This window comes from Zonotrichia leucophrys, chromosome 3 (genome assembly GCF_028769735.1).
Source record: "Zonotrichia leucophrys gambelii isolate GWCS_2022_RI chromosome 3, RI_Zleu_2.0, whole genome shotgun sequence".
NCBI classification, from domain to species: domain Eukaryota; kingdom Metazoa; phylum Chordata; class Aves; order Passeriformes; family Passerellidae; genus Zonotrichia; species Zonotrichia leucophrys.
Genome location: NC_088172.1, coordinates 109,821,861 through 109,845,320, shown reverse-complemented (window position 1 = coordinate 109,845,320; position 23,460 = coordinate 109,821,861). Strand labels below are relative to the sequence as shown.

Genomic DNA, 23,460 nt, shown 5'->3' with positions numbered 1-23,460 from the left:
CAGAATGCATAAATAAGAGAAAACGTCCTTTATCATCTGAATATAATTCAGATACCACAGCACCAAGGGGAGGTTTTTGTAGCCGCGGGCAGCTCAGGTGCAAAGAATTCCTTAATGTTACAGTGTCTCATGAGCTGTGGTGGGGCTGAGTTCAATCTGCTATTCAGAACCTCCACGGCTTCCTCTTTTAATATAATTTTCCTTCTATATAATAAAAAGAATAAATAAATTACACTGATGCCTTCCAGGCATCTGGGATTAAGCTGACAATTGACCAAGAGTCCAAAGAGTTCATGTTATTAACATATCCAACTTCTCAGGCTTTCAAACTTTATTTGAGTCTTTGTGAATACAGAATTGAAAAGTATCAGCTCCAAGACCTGCTTAGAGGAGCAAGTAGTTGAAAGAATCTTTTGTACAGGTTCTTCTGCTTTCTCCCTCCTTCATCCTTTCAGGGGAGAGAGGAGGATGAGATTCACCTCCTAAACACATCCCTGTGCTCAATGCTTAGATGTTTTGCATGGTCATTGATGATAAATAGATGGTTCTGTGGTGGGATTTGCCACAGGTCTTTTGTGTGTCTTGCAATAGGATGAATCATGGCATAAAGTCTCTTTTCACTGACCACAGAGAGAGCTATCAGTGAAAATGCCTTTATTTGGACTGATGGATACCACCTTATTTTTTTAAGCTATTTCAGAAGAAATTTAAGTTATGAAAATCCCTTGTCTCCTGGCTTTGTCCTTTCCTGTTAGTGCACTGTGCACTACTAAAAGAAAATATCCTCTATCATCTGGACACAGTTTGAAACACAGCAGCTAAATTGGAGAGGGAGTCATGATGACTAAAAATAAGATGAATTGGAGCAGAGCTGGTTTTCCCTGGAATTGAGTTAATTTTTTTCGTGTGGGGCTGTGTTTTGGGTTCATGCTGAAAATGGTGTGAGTAACACAGGGATGTTTTGTCATTGCTGAGCAGGGCTTACACAGAGTCAGAGACTTTTCTGTTCCTCACCCCACCAATGAATGGGCTGGGAGTGGACATGGATTTGGGAGAGGGCACAGCCAGGGAAGCTGATCCCAACAGACCCAAGGGATTATCCAGACCATGTTGCTCATGTCCAGTTTATAAAGCTAAGGGAGGAAGGGGGAGACAGGGTGATGGTGTTTTGTCTTCCCAAGTCACCATTCCATGTGATGGAGCCCTGCTGGGATGGCTGAACATCTGCCTGCCCTTGGGAAGCAGAGAATGAAGTCGTCCTTTTGCTTTGCACACATAACTTTATAACTGCATCAAACTGTTTTTATCTCCACCCACAGGCTTTCTCCCTTTTATGCTTCCAATTCTCTCCCCCATCCCACTGCAAGGGGAGGGAGTTAGCAGATGTGTGGGGCTGAGATGCCATCTGGGATTAAACCATGACAAGCACATCTAATTTTAGGTACACAAGGAAATTTTTGTTTTATTGTGGAAGGCTCCTATTACTATTACATGGCTCCATAATTCTGAAAAACAGGCTCTACATAGTTTATCAGGGATTAAAAAAAAAATAATCCCAGAACCTCTGAGCTGCAGAGCTTTAAAAAACCCTTGTATTTGGTTTTTATCAGTTTCAGATATTTATAGGACAGATATTTATGGTAGTGGGACATGAATCCTATCCTGAGTGTTGCTGAGAGTGGCTATTGGTGGTCATAACCAAGTTCATTGTCCTGATATCTCAAGACAACCCTTATAGCTGGTGACCTTATGCAGGAGAGATTCAGTAGGATACAGACCCCCTGTAGTCTTCAACATTTTGGGTTTGGGCTGATGGGCATGGCTGGACCTACTCTGGCATGATGGGACTCTGCTCTTCCTCAGGCAATGGCCACAAGTGCTAAAATAACCACTCCCAGAAACACTGAAAAAGTTCCCTTCCTTTCTCTGCAGGAGGTGAGGAGCTCCACATTGGAATATCCCAGTTTGCCAGCTACCAGGGCTCTGATGTCAAGGTCCAAATTGGGGATTTATGGCCACAGATCCAGACACAGACAGAGCATGGGGTTAATGTGACACTTCCAGCCCTGCCTGCAGGGTGGTACAATATTTCTGTCCTCATCAATGGCATTGCTGTCACTTCAAACAGGTGTGTATCTTGCTCAGAAGCTTCATTCTCCATCTTATTTGGTGTTTTAGGGTTAATCTGAGAAAGGAGTTTTTCACTAATTCTGTACCTAAAGGTGAATTCTGCAGTGTGGTTTGAAATTATGAATAATTATCAAGACATTTATTTATCTGTGGAGCCCGAGTCAGCAAACTGCTAATGCTAGTCAATTAACTTCCCTCGGATCAGTAGGAGGCAGGAGAGAAACATTTTAGGAAAAAACAGTTGATTTGATGAAAAATGCATATTCAGGCAATCAAAGGTATTCGCAGATTCAGGTCAAATGCAGATAAATCCTGCTGTAGGAAAACAGCAGAAGAAAAGAAACACTTTTCATCAGAAAAACAAAAGCTAGTTTGAACAATACAAAAATGCTTTGTTTGGAGAATTTTTAAATGATGATATTTCCATTTCCTAAGGTGACACTTCAAGTTCATGCCTAGATAAATGTAATATAAAAGAATTAAAATGTGGGGGAAAGCTGACCTGAAATTTGGATATAGGAATATATTCAAAAACAACACAGTTTTGTTCCTCAGCCACGGCAGCTGGCAGGAGTGATCCTGAAATTACAATACTGGGGAGAAACGAGGTGTTTTTATTGCTCACAAACCAACTTAAGCTGCTTGCAATGTTAATGAACCTCAGAAGGAGAAAAATTGTGGTTGGTGGGATGGCACACAGGGATTCATCCCACCTGGTACTGGAGTCTGTTAGCAGCACCATCACTTCATCTCCAGGGATAGATTGGAGGGAGATGGGTCATCCCAGGAGAGGACTCTGAGCTCTGGTGGGCTGGATTGCAGGATTGGGAAGATCCCTTATCTAACATGTCTTTTTAGGGAAGGGGATGTTTTTGAAAGCAGAGTGATGAAGAAAACTACTTGTAGATGGGACAGAAATGGAGCTATAACTTTATCTGCGTGGGCTTCAGGAACCCATGTCTGGGTTTCCTATTGTTCAGTTTACTCCACTCTTTGGTGGGAGGGTGTGAGGAGAGAGGGCAGCTGTGATACCTTTTCCATGCACTTTTATTGGGCATAGCTACAGTGGGCTCTGCTTGCCAGAAAATTCTTATTCTTGCTTCCTTTGATGGGCAATTCAGGTGCACTAAATTTGGCCCACCAGTTGCCAATTGATAAGAGAGTGTTTGTGATAGATGTAGCTCAAATGTGTCCCTGCCCAAGGATGGGGAGGGTTGGAATGAGATGATCTTTAAGGTCTCTTCCAACCCAAACCATTCTGTGATTCTAAACCAGGTGGAAAAATTCAGGGTGTTGGGTGGTCTTGTCACTGTGACACCAAACAAAGGGGATGTGCCAGGTGGGTGCTTGGCTTTCTGGGAGTTGTAAGAAAGAAAAGCACTACAACAGGAAGGAAAAATAAAAGAATAGCCCTAACTGCCCCAAACCCTTTCTGTGTTGCTTGTGTTTGCAGGGTTGAGCCATTAATCCAGTACCTCTCTGAGATCTCCAGCATCCAGCCGTGTTGTGGCTCCATTCTGGGTAAACAGCATTGGTACATTTGCAGTCACTTATGGAGGTTAAAGGGATCAAGGGCACAGTTTTCCTGCAGGAATGGAAAGTGCATCCCATTTCACATCCGTTTAAATGAGGGGGTTTGGATCTGTGACCCTTTATTATGCAGGCATCAACGGGCAGACAGCAGCTGTGTGGAAATGTGGGATTGTAGTGAGCATCCCTCCATGTGGTTGGCTGGCTCAGGGCTCCCCGTGCTTTGAATTTGATTTCCCCAAGTGTTTGCTCATGTATCCTTGCATGTTCCCATTGGGAAAACACAGCACGCCCACACCTGGCTCATCTGTGCTGTTTCTTTCAGTCATTTTGCCCCCATCTTTCAAGGTTTTCCATGTGAAAGTTTGGTGGAAAGCAGAGTAAAATTGTGGTTTGAAGCAAACAATAATTTGAAGTGATCCCAAAAGGGATGTTCATTTTTGTTATGTTGAAAAGACAAAATAAAAAAGCCCTTTTTCAATGTTAATTTTAATCAAAAGGGAAATATTTATTAATCCCTTTCTAAGCTTTTAGACATTGGAAATAATTTAAGTGTGTTTCTGAGCAGAACATTGCTGAATTAAAAAGAAAAGTTTTACTTTAAATCTTCAAAAGCAGATTTGGGGTGGCAGATTTATTTTGTCATTTGGCTGGTGGTGGAGGAGAGTTGAATCCCTGTAGTGAATTTTACATGAGCCCTTAGAAATGCTTTTATAGAAGACAGAGAAATTCTTGTGCTACAACCTCAGGTCCTCCACAGATTGCTCTCCCAGGCTCACAACACATTTAAAGACACAAAATTTCAGAGGCTTTGTGGTACGTGATTAGTTCAATAGTTTGTGAAGTGCTCAAGCCTTGAAAGATGAGAGAGTGGATAGAGATTGGAGAGCAAATCCTATCAGTTTTGAAGATTAAGCCATGCTACAAAAAATAATACAAGTTTTACCTTTTTTATATTTCAGGGCAAATTGAAAATTAAATAAGAACTGATTAACTCTTTGGTTGTGGTTTTATGAATGGCTTAAGCTGAATTAAAAACTCTTTCCTGCAAAAAGCACCAGTCCCTACCCCCTTACCTGTAATCTTCTGCTGTCGCTTAACACTTGTGTGTACATCTGGGTTAAGGATTTGGGCTCACATAAAAAGAAACTTCATCATAAACCAACTTATTTTTTCAGCTAGATCATGGGAAAAGGAAGAGAATAGGCTTAATGGATAAAGAGGTTGAAGCAAGGCAGGACACTGGGAGTTCCAGTACTGCAAACAAAAGGAGCATGGACAGAGCCTTTGGGAGGGCTCTTCCCTGTGTGGCTGGTGCAGCCCTGGCACAGGGGGCCCAGAGAAGCTGTGGCTGCCCCTGGATCCCTGGAAGTGTTCAGGGCCAGGCTGGATGGGGCTTGGAGCAGCCTGGGATAGTGGGAGTTGTCCCTGCCCATGGCAGGGCGTTGGAAGGAAGTGCTCTTTAAGGGCCCTTACAACCAAAACCATTCTGTGAATCTATGAAATGTGACAATGCCTGAGTTTGAAAATATTCCCAGTTGCATTCTTCTTCCCTGTGGGCATCAGGAACAAACTACCTCCCCACTCACCTGTAGGGACGGTCCCATTCCATGAAGAATTCAGCCTCTGTTTACTCTCAGAGGTTTTCCACAGCAGCTTTCTCCATTTCTGTGGGGGCTTTCTACAGTCATTTACTGCCACAAAGATCTCTGACTACTTGTTACCTTAGCCTCTTGTCCATGTAGGATTATCCTGATATATGGCTGCTATTGTCTCCAACTGTCTTGTCCAAAAAAAAAAAAAGTTTTATTTCTTTCCTTCAGCCTGTCATGCTTATCAGCTTTATCATAAAAGGTTTGTGTTGGAAGGGACCTTAAAGATGATGGTTCAGAGATAATCATGAATTCCTCTTCTGCATGTAATACTCTTCCTTATTTTGCTTTTCTCCTAGGTGGAATACTGCTCACAATCTCTGGGGTGGGTTTTAGCCAAAATCCTGCCCTGGTTTCTGTGTCAATGGACAATCAAACCTGTACAGTTACTCACCTGGAAGAAGAGATGGTTTGGTGCCTGACCCCGCCAGCTGTTAATTTGTCTAATGAAGATTCACATGACATCTCTGTCAGAGTAAATGTAGCCATCAGCAGTGGGTCATTTCAACAAGTTCTCTTTGCAAATAGGACCACCACCTTCCACTACCAAAGAGCTTTGACTCCCCTCGTTACTGCTGTTGAAACAGAGATCAGAGATGGCAGCCTGGTCTTGAGCATTAAGGGAATAAACATCACTGGATCTGTGGCTAAGCTTGGACACACTGAATGTCAACTTGAGTTTCAACAGAGCAACCAGTCTGCAATGTCTTATCAGTGCTCTTTGCCACTCAGCAGCCTGGAACCTGGGACTTTCCCCATCCAGGTCATGCAGAGGCAGCTGGGATATGCTCAGGTGACAGCAAGGCAGCAGGCCATCACCATAACTCCACAGATAACCTCCATATTCCCATCACAAGGATCCATCTGTGGTGGGATGTTGCTCACTATATCTGGTGTTGCTCTGAAATCCAGGAGGAATTTGGTACAGGTCATCCTGGAGGATAATTACTCCTGTGAGATCCAGAAGTCTGATGATGACTCCATCAGCTGTGTTGTCCTTCCAGGGCCTCACCCTTTGCACCCTCAGTGGCTGGCTGAGGCATCTCGGGCTCTCAGTGTCACTGTGGTTGTCAATGGGATCCACAGTGTGTGCCTTGGGGGCTGCACACTCCACCTGCAGGAGCACTGGACCCCCCTGGTACATCTGGTGACCTGGAGGACCAATGGGACATCCACCCACATGACAATCAAAGGACAGAGGCTGGCATGGCAGGGGGACAGCCCCATGGTACATGTGGACAACAGCACTGCCTGCAAGGTGACTTTTTGGAACGAGACCATCATCACGTGCCAGACAGCCTGCCTGGCCCCAGGGGAGCACAGCATTTCCATAGCCAGCAGGAAAAGCGGCCGTGCTTGTTTCAGGGGGACATCCAGCCTTCTCACCATCCTGCCTTGGGTGTACCAGTTTTACCCACGGGATTTCAGCACCAATGGGGGAGGCCTGCTCAGCTTGGCTGGGTTGGCTCTGAAGGGAAAGAGGATGACTTCAGTCCTCATAGACCATCACCCTTGCCTCATTCTCAACATCACCTGTGTGCTCATTCAGTGCACAGTGCCTCCAGGGAAAGGCACGAGGGCTCTGAGTCTGAGAGTAGATGGACACTCCTATTACCTTGGAACAATAAGTTACAGTGAGGAATTTACCCCAGCTTTCCTTTCTCTTGTTTCCTCTGGTCTCCTTTTAACTTTGACAGTATCACAGGTCACAGAGATGGACATTATCCAGGTGTTTATTGGAGATTTTCCTTGCAGCAACATCACCATCAGTCGCTCCACGTTGCAGTGCACAGCTCCTCTGCTCCCTGTGGGCGAGTACCCTGTGCTGGGCCTGGACATTCCCAGGGGATGGGCTTCCTCCAACCTGACGTTCACTTCTCATCTGGCAGTGACAGCTGCACATCACAACTGGGGTAAGTCATGGAGGGTTGCTGCAGTTCCTCCACAGGGTTTTGTGTGAGGCACTGCAGTGATGTGGGCTTTTTGTCATGAAAGCAAAAATTATGAATTAAAAAAAAATAATTGTTGAGACTTAGCTGTCAGGCTCTGTCTTAAATCCCATTTTCTCTTCTTTTCTAAGGTGGCTTGAATGGAAGACAAGTTTACCTGCATGGAACTGGGTTTTCCCCAGGAAAGACTTTGGTCACAGTCTGTGGTGTCAGCTGTGAACTCTTGAGCAACACAACAGTGACTGAGCTGAGCTGCCTTGCCCCACGCCTACCAGGTCAGTTAAAACTCAGAAACTGTCATTGTGATAAAAATAGGCCCTAAAATTTAACCCAAAATGGGGAGTCCTGGGGTATCTCTTCCCAGGGGAACAAGGAGCAGCCCTGGAGAGAGGGGAGGAATTAACATAGCAATGACAAAGTTTGGACTTGGTGATCTTGGAGGTCTTTTCCAACCTTAATGATTCCATGAATCTGTGACTTCTGTTTTTTGAACTCAGTCTGAGGACAGTTGGAGTCAGGGTGAGTTTTTGTGTCCATGGCCATGGATGTTGGATTAGATCCAGTATGTGCCTGTGGCCACACTTGCACAACATCAACGTTTCCTCACAGCAGTTATTCCTTGGGAAAGCTCCCCATGTAAAACATGCATATGGACTGCAGGGTTGGGTACCCAAGTACCTCTTAGCCATCATGATCATCTTAGTGAATTAAGCTTCCTTAAATGCCTTTTCTTCTGAGGGAATAGTCTCAAGTTGCACCAGGAAAGTTTCAGTTTAGATATATTTTTTTTTTTTCACATAAAGTGTTTTCAAGCTTTGGAAGACAGTGCCCAAGGAAGTGGTAGAGCCATCATTCTTGAAAGTGTTTAAAAAATGTATGGATGTGGCACTTGATGACATGGTTTAGTGGTGAACATAGTGTTGGTGAGATGATGGTTGGACATGATTATCTTAAAGGTCTTTTCCAACTGTAACAATTCTTTAATTCTGTGGCCACACACATTTTGTGTTTTGGTTACATGGTGGGATGGCCTCAGTGGGGTAAAGGTGTAGAAGGAAAAAGGTGGATGACTGGAAGGGTGAACAAATGACAGACCATGGCCAGTTCATACCTTTGGGAAGCTGGAGATGAGGATTTGACTTCCTTGAGAGGAGGATGGGATCATGACCACAGCATCTTCCTTAACTGGAGAGAAACATTATGATCTCCACATCTCTCTTTGAGAGAAATAACCCTGCCTAAATTTTGGAGCTAGCTCTTCAAAATGAGCATTTCCTGGGACAAGATACATTCCTTCCTTTTCCTACTGAAGGCTCAGAATTAGTCTTCTCAGATCTGCAAAAGGCAGAATTTAAGCCTTTTAAGTCTCACCTCTGAGCCATATACCACTCCTCAAATTCTAAACATGGAATATTCACCTTGGTGCTTGACTCCTTGGTGGAGTCCCCGTCCCTGGAGCTGTCCAAGGAATGACTGGATGTGCCACTCAGTCTCTGGGCTGGCTGACAAGGTGAGGAGCAATCAAAGCTTGGACTCTGCTGTCTTGGAGATCTTTTCCAACCTAAATGGTGCTGTGATTCAGGAATTCTGACACTCAGAAGCTTAACATTTTAGCCCCTCACAGCTCTGAAGTTGGAGAACATGTGGAGATCTGCAGAAATATTTGCTGTTCTGAGGCTGTCCAGACATCCAGTATCCAGTGAACAGAGATCCAGGACCTCTTATTCTTTGTGGATGTGAAATAAAGGTGGCAAGTTAGAGTGTCCATCAGGGTAAATTCACAGGGGTTTGTTCAAAGGTGTGTGGAATATCCAGCCCCCAAAATAGAAGTTGAATAACTTATTTGCCAAGAAGCCATCCTAATGTGAAATTTAACTTTTTGAGCAATGGCTGGGACAAGAGGTCTCCAGGTGTTCTCTTCAGCCTCACTTATTCCCAAATTCTAAATTTACTCCTGTCATTTTGAACAGTTCCTTTCATAGAATCCCAGAAAGATTTTGGCTGAAGGAACCTTAAAGGTCCTCTAGTTCCAATGAGGAATTAGAGGAATACTAATGTGCCATGAGGAATACTAAAAAAAGATGGAACGAAGAAAGAAAAGGAGCTTTAAAACTCAATGACAAGCACTAAAAAAGAGACAACAAGAGGGCATAAAGAGCTCAGTTTTCTTTGTTTTAAACAAGGCCCAGATACAGTCCACAAAACTGCTTGTTATTTTAAATAGAAAAAGACACAGTGCTAGAGCATTGGAAAAAAAATAAAGCCCAAAACGGGGCACCCTGGTTATTGCAGGGAGAATAGCATACTAAAATTTAATCACATTGATCCAAACTGTGCTCAGAACTCGCTGAGTAGTTGGTGGCAGAGGAATCCTGAGAAAAGCAATCTTACCGGCAGGACCACGATGCTTGTTCCTGTCACTAGATGTCAGCAAGGGAACGCCGATCGCTGGTTGTGTGTCTGGAGAGGAAATGCAAAGGAAGACTTGCCTCACCCTCTCTCCTGCCCCGGGTTTTGCAGCCATGCCAGTTTCACCAGTCTAGCTGCAAAATATTTTTAAATTAAATATTTGTAAACAAATTTATTTTTTTATTGTCTTAAAAAATTAAAAATCCTTCTGCAGGCTGCTCAAATCTGTGTTTGTCAGGCTCTTTATACTCCCTGAGACACTTGTATTCAGCTTGTGCATATCTATATCTGACATGGGTGAATCTGTATACAGAGCAAGAGGCTTTCCAGATACTCTTCCACGTAATGCTTAATATTTAAGCACTTTTTAAGAATACATATTTAAGGTTTTAACCCTGCCCCTCACCATGTTTAGTGTGGTTTAAGCGCAGTAACTCCAGTCTCACCTCATGGTTTACATCATGCTCTTTGCCTGGGGAATTTTGCCACTTGGTGCTGGCGCATCCAGCGCTCAGACCTTTCTTGCACTGCCTCGTCCACATGGGAGAGGTGGCAAAGAGACTCCAGGACTGTGAAGGAATGGGAAAGGGAGGTCTGTGGTGCTCCAGAGCCCCTCAGTGTTGTGTCCCAGTAGTGGGTATTTGTCTGACCTTTCCCTGCTCTGCTCACTGAACTGGCTGATGTGAAGAGTTTAAGCTGCATTTCTTCTGTTACCGAGGGCTGTGAAGCAGAACCCCCTCTCTCCTCTGGCACTGTGGGATGTCAGGTGGCAATGGCTGCCCTGGCTCTCAGTGCTGGGTCATGTTGTGTCTGGCTTGCTCCAGATTAGAGATGTCCACGTGGGCATCCCCAACTGGTCCAAGTGGCTCTCTCATGTGATCCAGTCCACAGGGCAAGGCTCTGCAGGTAGGAAATGTGACTTCTTTCCTTCTTTCCCTTTGAGCAGGAAGTTTTCTAAGAGATGAGGGATTGCCAGGCTCAGCAGGATCCATCCATAAGCCTTCCTCATGGGGCTTTCCTTAGGAATGGGTTCTGAGCAGGGTCGCAGCAAGGTTTTAGTTTGATCATTGGCAAGGGCTGGGAATGTTACTGAGATATTCCCAACCCAGACCACAAGGAATGGGAATGCAGGACCAGGCTATTTTATGAAAACTGTTGTCTTTTGCAAGGTGCAGAAAAATCAATTCAGAATAGAGCTAAAATTTGATTTTCAGCCTTAAAGCTTAAAAAAAATTAACAAAATGAAATAAAATTAAGAAAGCCTCACTGCCTTCAAGCAAAAACAAAACCAAAAGAAAAATGTCCAAATTAACCCATGAGTCTTTAAAGGTAAAGATATAGCTGGCTTCATCACCATGCCTGGAAGGGCTCAAAAGCCATGTAGATGTGGCACTTTGGGACATGATTTAGTGGTGGGTTTGGCAGTGCTGGAAGAATGTTTGGGCTCAATATTAGAGGGCTTTTCCAAACAAAATTATTCTATGCTCATGAAAGCTGTCCCCCTCTCTGGTTCTTGCTTCTTTGCCACTGCATGAGTGAAAATGCAGTTGTAGATTCTGTTCAGCTCAGGTTAAATTTACAGGACATGTGGGTAATATTTGTGGGAGACTGAGTTGTGCTCCGGTGAAAGATGAGAAAACTGGCATGAAGCTTGAGACAGGTGAGAAAATATCTGATTATTCCTCTAAGGTGATATTAAGGGTAAATACCATATAAAATTATTCCAGTGAGCCAATCCCTGAGAATTTATGTTTTACATTAAGGCGAAAGTAAGGAAGGCATCTTTCAAAGGTGGTAAACTCATAAGAGGATGCATGAGGGCAAAAGCTGAGCCTGATTTTCCTGGTTGCATCAGCATGCTTGGAATAACAGGTCTGACTTTTGGGTTTTGATGTAACAGTTTTGGGATCTTTGTTTAAGGGTTCTGGACCTGCCATTAACCATACTCCACTGGTAAAAGTGCGTGTTTAGGGAGGAGGATTTAGATTAGAGGCTAGAAATGAGACTGGTTTAAAAGGATGTGGTTTGGTGGAGCTCTTTAAATGGGGCAAGAAGAGAGAGAGAAATGAGTTTTGGTTCTAACAAGGAGATGCACTGAGCCAGGACAGTGGGGACTAGAGCCAGAAATTTGGGGATTTGTATGAGCAGATGCAGAAGATATGAAGAGCCTCTGTTGTGGTGTTTTGGCAGTTGGGACCTCAGGAAGAACCAGAGCCTCTGGTGGTTGTTGTGGAGATCAAACCAAAGGATCGAAATGGTCCCTTCGACCTTTCAAATCCAGAAATGAAGTTAAGAGGAGGAAATAAAGCATATTAATTACATGGCAGGAATGTTCTGACAGTGAGATCTATCAGGCAGTGGAGTAGATGCTTAAAAGCCACCTCTTGGGACTTCTGAAACCTGTCTCTGTGAAATGAATGTCTCACAGGGAGCAATTCTTCACAGGCAAAGTTTGGACTCAATGACCTCAACAGGTCTCTTTCTCCTTTCTCTTTTATTAACTTTTTTTTTTTTTTTAATTCTTTGTCTTCCCTGCTAAGTCCATGTTGCTGCTCCACAATCCATTTTGTGAGTGGTGGATAACCAGGGATGTGAGTTTTGGCACTGGGACTCCTTGGGCAGTTCTTCAATCAATCCCCAGCTGCCCTTGGAGCCTCCTGTGGGTTTGAGTGTCATCACAAGTCCAGCAGTTGTTATTAAACAGTGATCCAGAACAAAGCCCTTGTGCTGAGCATCCCAGGATCTTGGATTAAGCCAGAGTATCCCTCAAAGTCAGGGCTGGGGGTAGCCAGTCCCTAAGCCATCACCACCACACGGAGATTTGGCTGCCGTAGTGTCTGATCTCAAAAGAGAAGCTGTAATGAGCTGAGGGCATTCATCCCAGCAATGGGATTACAGGTTTGATCTTTATAGGGAGTATAAAGCCTAAAGCAGCTTCATTCTGGGGTTTGAACACTAACCAATTAAGCAGGGAGAAGAATTGTGTCCCAGAACAGGCAGAACATCCTTTTAGGATGTGCCAAAAGTGTGTTGAAATCTTTAGTTGATATTTTTTGCTGCTGGTTGGTAGGAGATAATGGCACCAACAATACCAAGGGCTATTTGTGTTTCATGGTTGGAGGAATGGGAAGGGAAAGGCCAAGTCTTCCTCCTAAATGAATAAAGACATTGAAACCTCTGAGAGGAGGGAAACAGGAGGATCTTGGAGAGCCCCAAGGAAAGAAGGAATGGGAAAAGAATATCACCTGTAAAAGTGATATCTCCATTTGATGGACAGGAGATGTGGGGTGGGGAGGTGAGATTTTCCCCTCCTTTCACCTAGAGAGAGAGAAAACAATTCTAAGTTTGATTCTGAGGTGTACAGATGAAGTAGGATTTACTTGGAATTTGCTTCCTCTGATCTCTTTGCAATCCTTTGTAGCCATATTCTAAAACTTAGGTTTTATAAATTAATATCTTTGTTTGACTGGTTTGAGTTAAGAATTATTTCAGCCATCGGTAGGATGCAAGGCCTCCTGTTCCTACAGGCATGATAACTTTGTGATGAGGGCACTGAAGCACAGCAGAAATGCCCAATTTCCACATTTTGGGGTTGTTTCAGAAGTGCCAGACTGTTCTTGTGCTGAGCTCTCAGGGCTGTGCAGGAAACACCTTCTGGTGACCTTCGTGAGCCAGGCAAGTTCTCTGACAGCAGCAAAATCTTGAGGAAAACAGTCCTGACATTCTGTGAGTAATTTCCATCATTCGTCCCAAAATAGAGTTCAAGTGGTTTTCCACACAGGAAAACTCTGCCATGTTCTTTTCAAGACTATGAAAGAAAACCAAAGCCCTCCTGTAATGAATTGGTTCCACTCCAGGTTGTTGCAAATGCAAGATCTTTGCAGAATTTAGTTCTCTTGGATGCTATTTATTTATCAAAACACAGGTATTTAATGCTGCTTAAGATGCCCTTGAAACATCAGGAAAGACATATGGCTTTTGTTGTAGTCATGGAATACCTGAAGTAGCGCTAGATAGAATTTTTGGACAAGAAAAGCAAAATCTTGCTGTCATTCTTTTAGGCTTCTCTGCCTGTTACTTGTCTTAGATGTAGGTCTTAAAGGCAGGGATTGTTTTTGGGTCTGTTTGGATGCCAAGAAAGAAAATTTCCCCTGGATTTTGGGAAGGAAAAGGATTAAGTATATTGCAAAATTTATTTTTCTTATTCTAAATCCAGAGAAGAAAAATAGAGAAGAATTGTAAACTCTCTCTGTCTCTGAAGTTCAGAGCAAATGAACTGATAGGTTTTAATATTTCAAAAATACCTGAAACATTAAAGAGTTATAAACTCTTCAGAAATAGCCCATATGAAATGGTAAGCTTTAGCAAAATGTGCTAAATATTTTAATACCGGAAATAGAATACTTTCATATCTTTACACTTTCAACCCCCATTTTTTAGTATTGCTTAGGAGACAAGACATGCATTAACAACAACACTTCCCCAGCAAACAAGGCACTTTTTCAACAAATTGGAACTTACAAAAGCAAATAGGAAAAAACCCTTTCTTGATAAATTCCCATTGATTGGATTTCTGATGCTTAAGGAACACTCTTGGATGCTTCAGTGCAGTCTGTTATACTGTCCACAGACCTTTTCAGGAGTTCATTACAACCATTTGGTTAGTTCAGGATTAATGAATATTCTCCAAAAGTCAGGGCTTTGAGAGAAACAGATTTAATGTCTGTCATGGCTTAATGCTTGAAAGACTCCTGTCTAAAATTTCTAAACCCAAACATTTCAACTGAATCTGAACTTAAGTGACAGTTCATAATACTTTTTTTCTAGCAATTTTTTGTCTGGATTTAGAACAAGAAAATCTAATTTTTATCACACTGAATCACTTAGGTTGGGAAAAAACCTCCAAGATCATTCAGTCCAACCTGTGACTGATCCCCACCTTGTCACCCAGCCCAGAGCACTGAGTGCCACATCCAGACCTTCCTTGGACACCTCCCAAGGATGGGGACTCCACCACCTCCCAGGGCATTGCATTCCAGTGTTGATTACCCCTTTCCATGAAAAAAAAATTCTTCCAGATGTTCACGCCACTTGTTCTTTAAATAAACCTCAAAACAGCTGCTCCCATTGCAATTTTTACCTCATCCATGGAGGCAGACTCGGACCACATCTCAAGTCACACTCAGCTGTAAAGCAAGGTGGGAGATCCCAGTTCCCACCTGTTCCCCAGGAGCCCTCCAAGCTGTGTCAAAGTTTCCTCAAAAACTGTTTCTGGGTTTCAAACTTGTGATATATGTTAAGTTGTCTTACCATATATCTTCTTGGTAAAAGTTTTGTGCCACATTCTGTACTGAACTGTAAACCATGTTCTAGCTCTCCCAGAAGAAATGTCCATGCTTGTATTTAATCCTTTATGTCATCTCCTGGACAGAGCACTTTGATCCCAAGGACCATCCTGGTGCTCAGGGCACAAAGGAGATTACATTGTGCTCACACAAGGCAAAGGGGACTGAAGGAGCTGCATGGAGACTTAATAATCCTCAAAAAGGATGCAGCTAAAGAGAGGCTGGGTGCACATCAGGAGCCAAAGGATCATGGAATGGTTTGGGTTGGAATGGGTGCACATCAGGAGCCAAAGGATCCTGGAATGGTTTGGGTTGGAAAGGACATTAAAGTCACTTTAGTTCTGTGGGCAGGCACACCTCCTGCAATGACACCTATCAGCAGTTAAAATGTGCTCAGTGTCAGTGGCGTTTGGGCTGCTTTGTGTTATTTTTCCCTCTCCTGTCTTGCAGCCTCTCTGGCCATTCTCTGTGGTCTGACACATTCTTCTGCCAGCTGCCAAGAGGACAGAGCCACCTTCATTGAGTGTGACATCCAAGTCCTGGTGGGCACCTCCCGGCAGAGAGGATCTGTGTCCTACTTCTACATCTGTGGGGACACCCCACCCCAAGGACATTTTGCTGGACTCCTTGCCAGGTTAGTGCTGTGTCTCTCCATCAGCCCAGTGGATCCACCCACAAAATACATCCCCCCCATGGTTTTCCACCTTTTGCAGAGTTGTTCCAAATGATGGACTGAAGGAACAAATTCTTAGTTCTCACATTGATGCCAACAGAGCTGTTTAGCCTTGAGACCACTAGAGAGCTCTGCTGGGTAGTGGAATTCATTCCCTGTGCCTATCAAAGCTTCTCCAGCCCCCCCTCCTTCCCTCCTGCCTTTTTAAAGTGTTTGAGAGACATCAGAAAATCCATCTCGTAAACAGCCTGCTTTGTTCCTTCTTAGGTTTTAATATTTATCTTCTGATCCAAAGCAACATCTGGTGGATGCCAATGGGAAAAAAGATTAGGCATTATGAAAAGCAGAAGTCTTCTTTTTTCTGTTGTTTTCCCTTTTTTTTTTTCTTTCTGTTTTTTTTTTTCCTTCTTTTTTCCTCCCCTCTGCCTTTCTCCCAGCATTTTCATGAGTAAAAAGTCAAGGAGTAAATTCAGCAGGATGTGCAACGGTGGTTATGCTTTGCAAATCCAAGGCCAAGCTGTCCAGGAATTTAACTTGGAACTGCTACCTTTGATGGAGCAGTGAGGATTTATTCCTGCTGCGCAGTTCTAGGGATAAGTGGGATGTCTGAGTTAAGGAATAAACAGGTGAATGATTAAAGATTTGGTTTGGAAGGGACCTTAAAGGTTATCTTGTTCCAAACCCATGGGCAGGGACACCTTCCACTATCCCAGGTTGCTCCAAGCCCATCCAACCTAACCTTAAACACTTCCAGGTATCCAGGGGCAGCCACAGCTTCTCTGGGCACCTTGTGCCAGGGCCTCACCTCCCTCACAGGGTGGAATTTCTTCCTAATCTCTAATCTAAATCTCCCCTCCTTCAATTTGAAGCCACTCCCCCTTGTACTATCACTCCACACCCTTGTGAAAAGTTCCTCTCCAGGCTTCTTGTAACTCCCCTTTAGATACTGGAACAAGCTGAACAAAACTTTCCAGAAGTTATTTAGTAAATACAGAATTAGAACAGAATTGTAATGCACTTGCTGTATGTGATGAACAAATTCTGGCTGCTGCATCTTGCCACAGTCCAGGTATTTCAGTGAAGTCACAGAGATTTGATCCTCATCCTGACTTGGTCCTTGCATCATACTTGGTGTTGATTCACCAGAGGGAGCTTTGGATAACCTGAATTGAGGGGAAAAAAAAAACCCAACTGGCATTTACTGTGCAAAGACAGCAAGACATGAATTCCACAATTTTTAAAACTTGTTTGAAAATATAAAAATAGAAGTTTCCAACTAAAATTAATTAAAAAAAATGTTTACACAGTTGTGACACCTCTCTGTGGGTCAGTCACTTCTTCCTCACCAGTTTTTTAAATTTGATCTAGCCTGGACTTTTTAAGAAAATTCTTCCAAGTTTTGAGAAAATCAGTGTTAGGCAGAAAGAAATTATTTTCCTGCTGAGGAGACAGAGGGCAGAATTCTGCCCTGATCTGTACAACTGGCCAATGTCCAAAGCCACACTTTGCATTGGTAATATCCTGTAACATCCCAGGAAATGGAGAGAACAGATCTTTTGAAGAAGACAAAAGTAAGGAGAATGAGAAGGGGGGGAGAAAAAAGTGAAATTGAACTAATTTAATCAGTTCTACTGCTCCCAGGATGACTTATTTCAAATCAAGAAACTCCAGGAGCCTTCCCTTGTCTGGTTGAACTTTGCTTTGCTTTTCCTCACATCAGTGTAAGCCCAATCCAAAAAACCAACAAACTTGAGAGGGACAGGACAACCCCATGTGTGGGGTTTTTTTGCTTCTTTTTCCCTGGATATCAAAATTGTGCTCTACTCTTCACTGATTAAAAAAATGCATCTTCAATGATACTACTACTACTCCTCCTCCTCCTACTACTACTACTATCATCATCATCATCATCATCATCATCAGATTACTTTTCTTTCTTGCTCCTTTCTTGGTTGCGGCTACCATTGTGCAGAAAGTCACAAAGTCCTTTTACTGACTGTTTGCTTATTATTTTCACTGTGGTTTTTAGTCCAATTTAACTGTGAATTCTCCAGAGACAGGGTTTATTATTCCTCCTGGGAATCCTATCAGAGAGATATTTCCCGGATCAAAGGGATTTCTTTGAATCAAATCAATCAACTTTTTTTACCTACTATTTTTCCATTTTCCCCACTTCTTCAATGTGTTTCTTATTGTCTTAACTTTTCACCCCATTGTCCTCATGCTTATATTTTAGTTGAATAATAAAACTTGGGCTGATATTTTTTTCTAGTGAGTTTATTTCTAAATTAAAGGGAAGTTTATTTCTTGCTAAAGGGAAGAAAGGGCAAAGTTCTTTTTTTTCAAAAAAGTTTCCTGATTTGAGCAATCTCAGAAAAAATAGAAGGAAAAAATTAAGAGGTTTGAATAGTACAAATTAACTTATTTCAGAACTTCTGAAAATTGTTTTCCAAATTTCAGTTCAGAAAATTATTTAATTTGAAAGTATGAATGGAATTTGCAGGAAAGTTGTAGAAAATTTAAGTGTTTCCACCAGAAAAGAACTATTTTGAGGATTTCTGAAAGAGTACAGATTGATTGCCTTAATTAATATTAGTAAATAATAATAATAAAAATATATATGAATTTTAGTTTTGTGCAAATGCTCAAGGTTAAGACATTTGTCCCAGAATGGGGACAAAGCTACTAAAGTAATTCCTGGCTTAAGTGCACATTGAATCTTTCCTGTTTTTCTTATTAATTGTATAGAATCACAGAATGGTTTTGATTTGAAAGGACCTTAAATCTCATCTCATTCCATCCCTGCCTTGTGCAGAGACACCTTCCACTATCCCATGTTGCTCCAAGTCCCATCCAGCCTGGCCTTGGACACTTCCAGGGTTGGGGCAGCCACCTGGACAATGTTTTTCAGTGGTTTAAATAATAATTTCTATATGTAGTCTGTACCACAGCCCATCCTTTATCTGCTTATGATAGCAAAAGCATATTCCTTAAAAGAGTTGTAAGTTTTGCCATTAGCAACACTTGTATCAAGGTAGATTCCTGAATTCCATTTAATAATTCGCTCCTTCGCTTGCATTTTCTTTAGACATTGCAATTGGTTAAGAGTGTTTCAGAATGTGCTTGCATGAGGACAGAAAGGAACTGGCTCTTACAAGCAAAGTATATTTACTTTTTGCAAAAAAAACCAACTCGTGAAAATCCCTCAAAGGTCCTTGTATTGATTTGAATGTTTGGGAAATTGTGTCCATGCCCTGCATGCAGCTGACCACCACCCACTTCTGCCTTTAAAACGGTTGAGTATTTAAAAGATGCAGTTTTTTCTTAGAGCTTTGAAAAGTACTTTAAGTCTTGAAAGACAGCCCAGTCCACTGAATTATTGTACAGGACAAGATCAGTTCTCAAAGTGCTGCTATGAAAAACAAGCACAGTTCCCCTAGGCTGGCTTTGGATTATTGATACAGCAGAGGGAAACATTTATTTAAATATAAAAAATAAAAATTTGCTGTTAAAAGAGTTCAGCAACTTGCAAAGGCTTTTTTCCCCCCTATTTTTTAGTATTGTTGTGGTTTCTAATGTGGTTGATTCCTTTACCACTGTAACCCTGAATAAGGGCACCGAAACAAACAGGTTTTTCTAAATGCAGGTCAGAGCAGGGCTTTGTTTGCAGAGGGAGCTGCTGCATCCAGCAGGGAAGTTTTAAATCCTCAGGCTCATCAAACCACTCTGATCATCACCCTCCCAACAAAGCTTTGAGTCCTGGCTTTCAAAATGGGTCAATTTTGGGAGAGCTTTGGGCAAAGGAGGTGCTTCAGCCCCTCTACTCCTCTCTCATGAGACCCCACCTGGGACAGGGTCCAGCTTTGGGGTCCCCAGCACAGGAAGGATTTGGAGATGTTGGGGTGGGTCCAGAGGACGCAGGATGATGATCAGAGGGATGGAGCAGCTCTGCTGTGAGGAAAGGCTGGGAAAACTTGGATTGCTCAGCCTGGAGAAGAGGAAGCTTCAGGGAGAACGTGGAACACCTTTCAATACCTGAAGGGATTCCATGAGATTTAGAGAGGGACTTTGGACAAGGGCTTGGAGCGACAGGTGAATGGCTTCAGACTGACAGAAGGCAGATTTTTGAGAGTTATTAGGAAGGAATTGTTCTGTGTGAGGGTGATGAGGCCCTGGCACAGAGTGCCCAGAGAAGCTGTGGCTGCCCCTGGATCCCTGGAAGTGTCCAAGGCCAGGCCATGTGGGAGGTGGGAGGTGGAAGCTGTCCCTGTCCATTGTAGGGGGATGGAACTGGATGGTCTTTAAAATCCTTCCAGTTTAAACCATTATGTGGTTCTGATCCCAGAGACATTTTACCTGTTAAAATCTTGTTATATGGGATTTTCAGGAACCTGAAGGCCTCTTAAAATCCTGATCCTGCCTATCTGATCCTCTGTTTTATTGAGTAAATCATGCTGTGAACTCTGCCCTTTCTTAGCTGTTCAGAAAAGCTGTGTAATTTCTGTTTTGCTAGTTGTTGTGTTGCTGTAACTCCTCTCCTTTCTCCTCACCTTCGTACATCTTGCCTGTGTGAATCTGATGATGGGCTGGGGAGGAGAAGAACAAGTAGCAATGGTCAAGAGTCACAGAATTAGGTTGGAAAAGACCTCTGGGATCATCAAGTCCAACCATTAGCCCTGACCACACTTGCTCACCATTAAACCATATGTTGAATCCTATATCTCCCCACAATGAAACACTACCAAAATCAGCAATTGTCAGCAGCAAAACCAAGGGAAAAAAATGTTTCTCTCCCACCATGTTTTCTATTTCTTCTTCCCCCTGTGCAAGGGGAGGCTTTAGAGCAAATGTCTGTTGGTATAACTGGCACATATATCGAATCTCCTTAGTCTGGGCTGTTAAGTAAGTTTAATTAATTTACTAAGTTAATGTTCCAATGTTAGCAACAAAGCATCATTGCAATCAGCTGGGTAGCAGGAATTGGAACCCCTAAATGAGCTCATTTTTTCACAGTTGGAATTAGGGACCAGTTAGCCAGTTGTGTGGTTTTTCCAATTTCTCCCCTTGCCCTAGGGGAGTTGCAAGTTATTCATTCCCCATTGCTAAGTGTGAGTAAGATGGGGAGGGGGGAGACACAAACCAACCCTACTCCTTGTAGGAGTCCATCTTTGCTCCCAACACTGCTGATTCCTTCCCTGTTGTCTGCGCTTATCTGCCTGCCTTGGTCCTAGACTGGCATTTGTTCCTGTTTGTGATGGTTTGGGGAAGGAGAAAAGCATCACTGAGAGATATTTACTGCATGTGTTTTCATCCTGAGTGTGTGCAGATAAAGGGGGGAAAAACAAATAAACAATAAAAGAATGGAAACAAAATTACCGAAATTTGCAAAGTTTGACAAATGGTGGCCAGGAGTTGCCACAAGCTAATGGCTTTCAATGATTAATAAGAGTAAAAATAATTGCATTTCATTAAGATTGATGACACCCCATTTAACCTCCCTTCTCGTTTCAGCCCTAAAGTGGAAAGAGATGAAGTTCTCATCTATAATAGCTCCTGTAACATTACCATGGAAACTGAGGCAGAGATGGAGTGTGAGGGAGCTAATCAGCCAATTACTGCCAAGATTACTGAGATATGGAAAAACTGGGGCCAGAACACTCAGGTATAATCAAATCTTTTTTACAGACTGATTCAAACAGCTTAAAATTAAATTTGTAATATTGTGTACATTTAAAGGGGGGCAAGAAAAAAAACAATTTAGGCTGAGCAGCAGCAATATATAATATTAAATGCTTTCCAACTTTGAATAGCAGTTCTAATGCAGCACAGCTGAATTAATGGTTAACTATGGCTAATCATGTATTTTATGAGACATAAATGAGCTTTACCTTATTTTCTGAGCAATCTATGTATTTTTTAACACTCTCTCCCTTTTTTTTAATATAAATTCAATTTTCTTATAAAAGTGTTATTTTCTGTTGAGCAGAAATTTTAGCCATGAGGTACAGTTTCAGCTCTCTGGCAGAGACTTAGCATTCAGTGCAGCCTTGGTTATATTTGATTTTTGCTGCTTTTCAGTAGCTGAAGGGAAATGGGACAGTGTTCCCAATGCTGTCTGTGGGTATTGCAAGAAAAGAAGATACATGCCAAGAGTTCATGACTAAAAAGCTATAATCCTGAACCAGAATAAATTTTAAGACTTGATAGGTAAAAATGTCATTGCTAACCTGAAATGTCCTGTGAGAATCCTCACAGTTTTGCAGAGGGCTTGTTTAGCCACCTAAAAGAAGACATTTAGAGGGGTTGGGTATTTTTGAACACCAATCATCCCTTCTTCATTCTCCTTTCCTAAAGGAGCAGCTCCTGAGATGTGGTGGAGATCTCCTGAATACAGGAATGTGTGAGTGGGGATAGTTACACACCTGACTTAGTAAAAAAATAAAATTAAATAAACTTTTCAAGCAGTCTTTTAGCAGAGTTTAGGAAAATGAAGTTCATTTGCTTAGCATCAATGTTAAAGCTACCACAGTAATTTTAAACTCTATCTGCAAAGGGATATCCTTTGTTTAAGGACTTTAACTTGCCATCTCAAAAAGTAGCTGCATTGTCCTGGCAGAGTAATTTTCGTGCATTTCTAGTGTTGAATTCTGTATTTAGTTTTATATATCTGATCTATTTGGGAGTCTCTGAATACTTGGAAATATACATAACATGAATATTTCTATTGGAATGGAGTATCCTAAATTACAATTCCTTGCTTCTGTTAAGCCTCTCCTTGGTTTGTGAAGGAATGTCAGATGTAGAATGTTACCTATTAAGGTTCATTTGCTCATCAGCCTTATTAGTAATGGTACCTAAAACATGCCCAGCTAAGGAGAAATACAGCCCTCAAAAATTGCTGGTTGGTGACTGCAGGAGTGAAGTGCCCAGGCAAATAAAAGATCAAGTGGTAACTCCTCCTTACATTCCTGTTTTCCCTCCCAGATGGGATAAGGGTATCTCTAGAGCCCCAGAGCCTGGGCTGCAGCACACAGGGATGTTCCCCTCTGCTGTCTGTGATCTGGGCTGTGTCACAGCTCCTGCAGCCTCACTAATGGCAGGATGACAGCTTGTCCTGTGACTCAGGTGGGAGCAAGAAGAGGAAGAAGCTTTGAGGTTTGCTCCTGCTGTGTTTTTTTTCTGCTCAGAGTAGGGAAAACCAAAGAAGTCCTAAGTGTCCAGAATGAACAAATTCATTCGGAGCAGGATGAAAACAGCAGCACTTTAGATCTGGGATTTGCTGCTGCTTAATGAACCCAGTGGGCATTCAGAATCATTTTATCCCTCTTCCCAAAACTGGCTTGGGTGAGCAGAGGTGGATGGGTGGGGAGTTCAGATAAATGGCTTCAATTTTGGTCCCTTTCTGGCTGACAGCATCCCGTTAAGATTTACGAGCTGGTGCAGCGCATGCATGCTTCACTGTGGAGGTTTAAATCATGTCATGTGAACTGGCCTTACCTTTCCAGTGGAAAAAATGGTCCCCAGGTTCAGCACTAAGCACTGAAATGCATTAATAGCACCACGTGCCTTAGGATAATGGTGCTATTAGCAGGCAGCACAACTCTGTGTACAAGTAATGGGGCTGCATCTCTTTATAACAACATCTGGCACTTCTCTTGCATGCTCATGCAAGGATCTCAAAACATTCCATAAAAAAGGGGCCTGATGCTGTTCTCAGCACAGCTACACTGCTCAGTGGTTTGTTTTCTGACTCCTCTGCTGCCAGCTGAAGA

At 42.6% G+C, this 23,460-nt stretch overlaps 1 protein-coding gene across 1 annotated transcript in view; it reads left to right on the top strand.

The window, feature by feature from the left end:
* PKHD1 (PKHD1 ciliary IPT domain containing fibrocystin/polyductin) overlaps nt 1-23,460 on the top strand; it is a 238,581-nt gene that overhangs the window by 35,226 nt on the left and 179,895 nt on the right. Inside the window, exons 29-34 of the mRNA XM_064707121.1 lie at nt 1,933-2,128; nt 3,584-3,651; nt 5,612-7,225; nt 7,393-7,536; nt 15,466-15,649; nt 21,200-21,350. Of these exons, the coding sequence (XP_064563191.1) occupies nt 1,933-2,128; nt 3,584-3,651; nt 5,612-7,225; nt 7,393-7,536; nt 15,466-15,649; nt 21,200-21,350 (2,357 nt within the window). The remainder of the gene's footprint in view (nt 1-1,932; nt 2,129-3,583; nt 3,652-5,611; nt 7,226-7,392; nt 7,537-15,465; nt 15,650-21,199; nt 21,351-23,460) is intronic.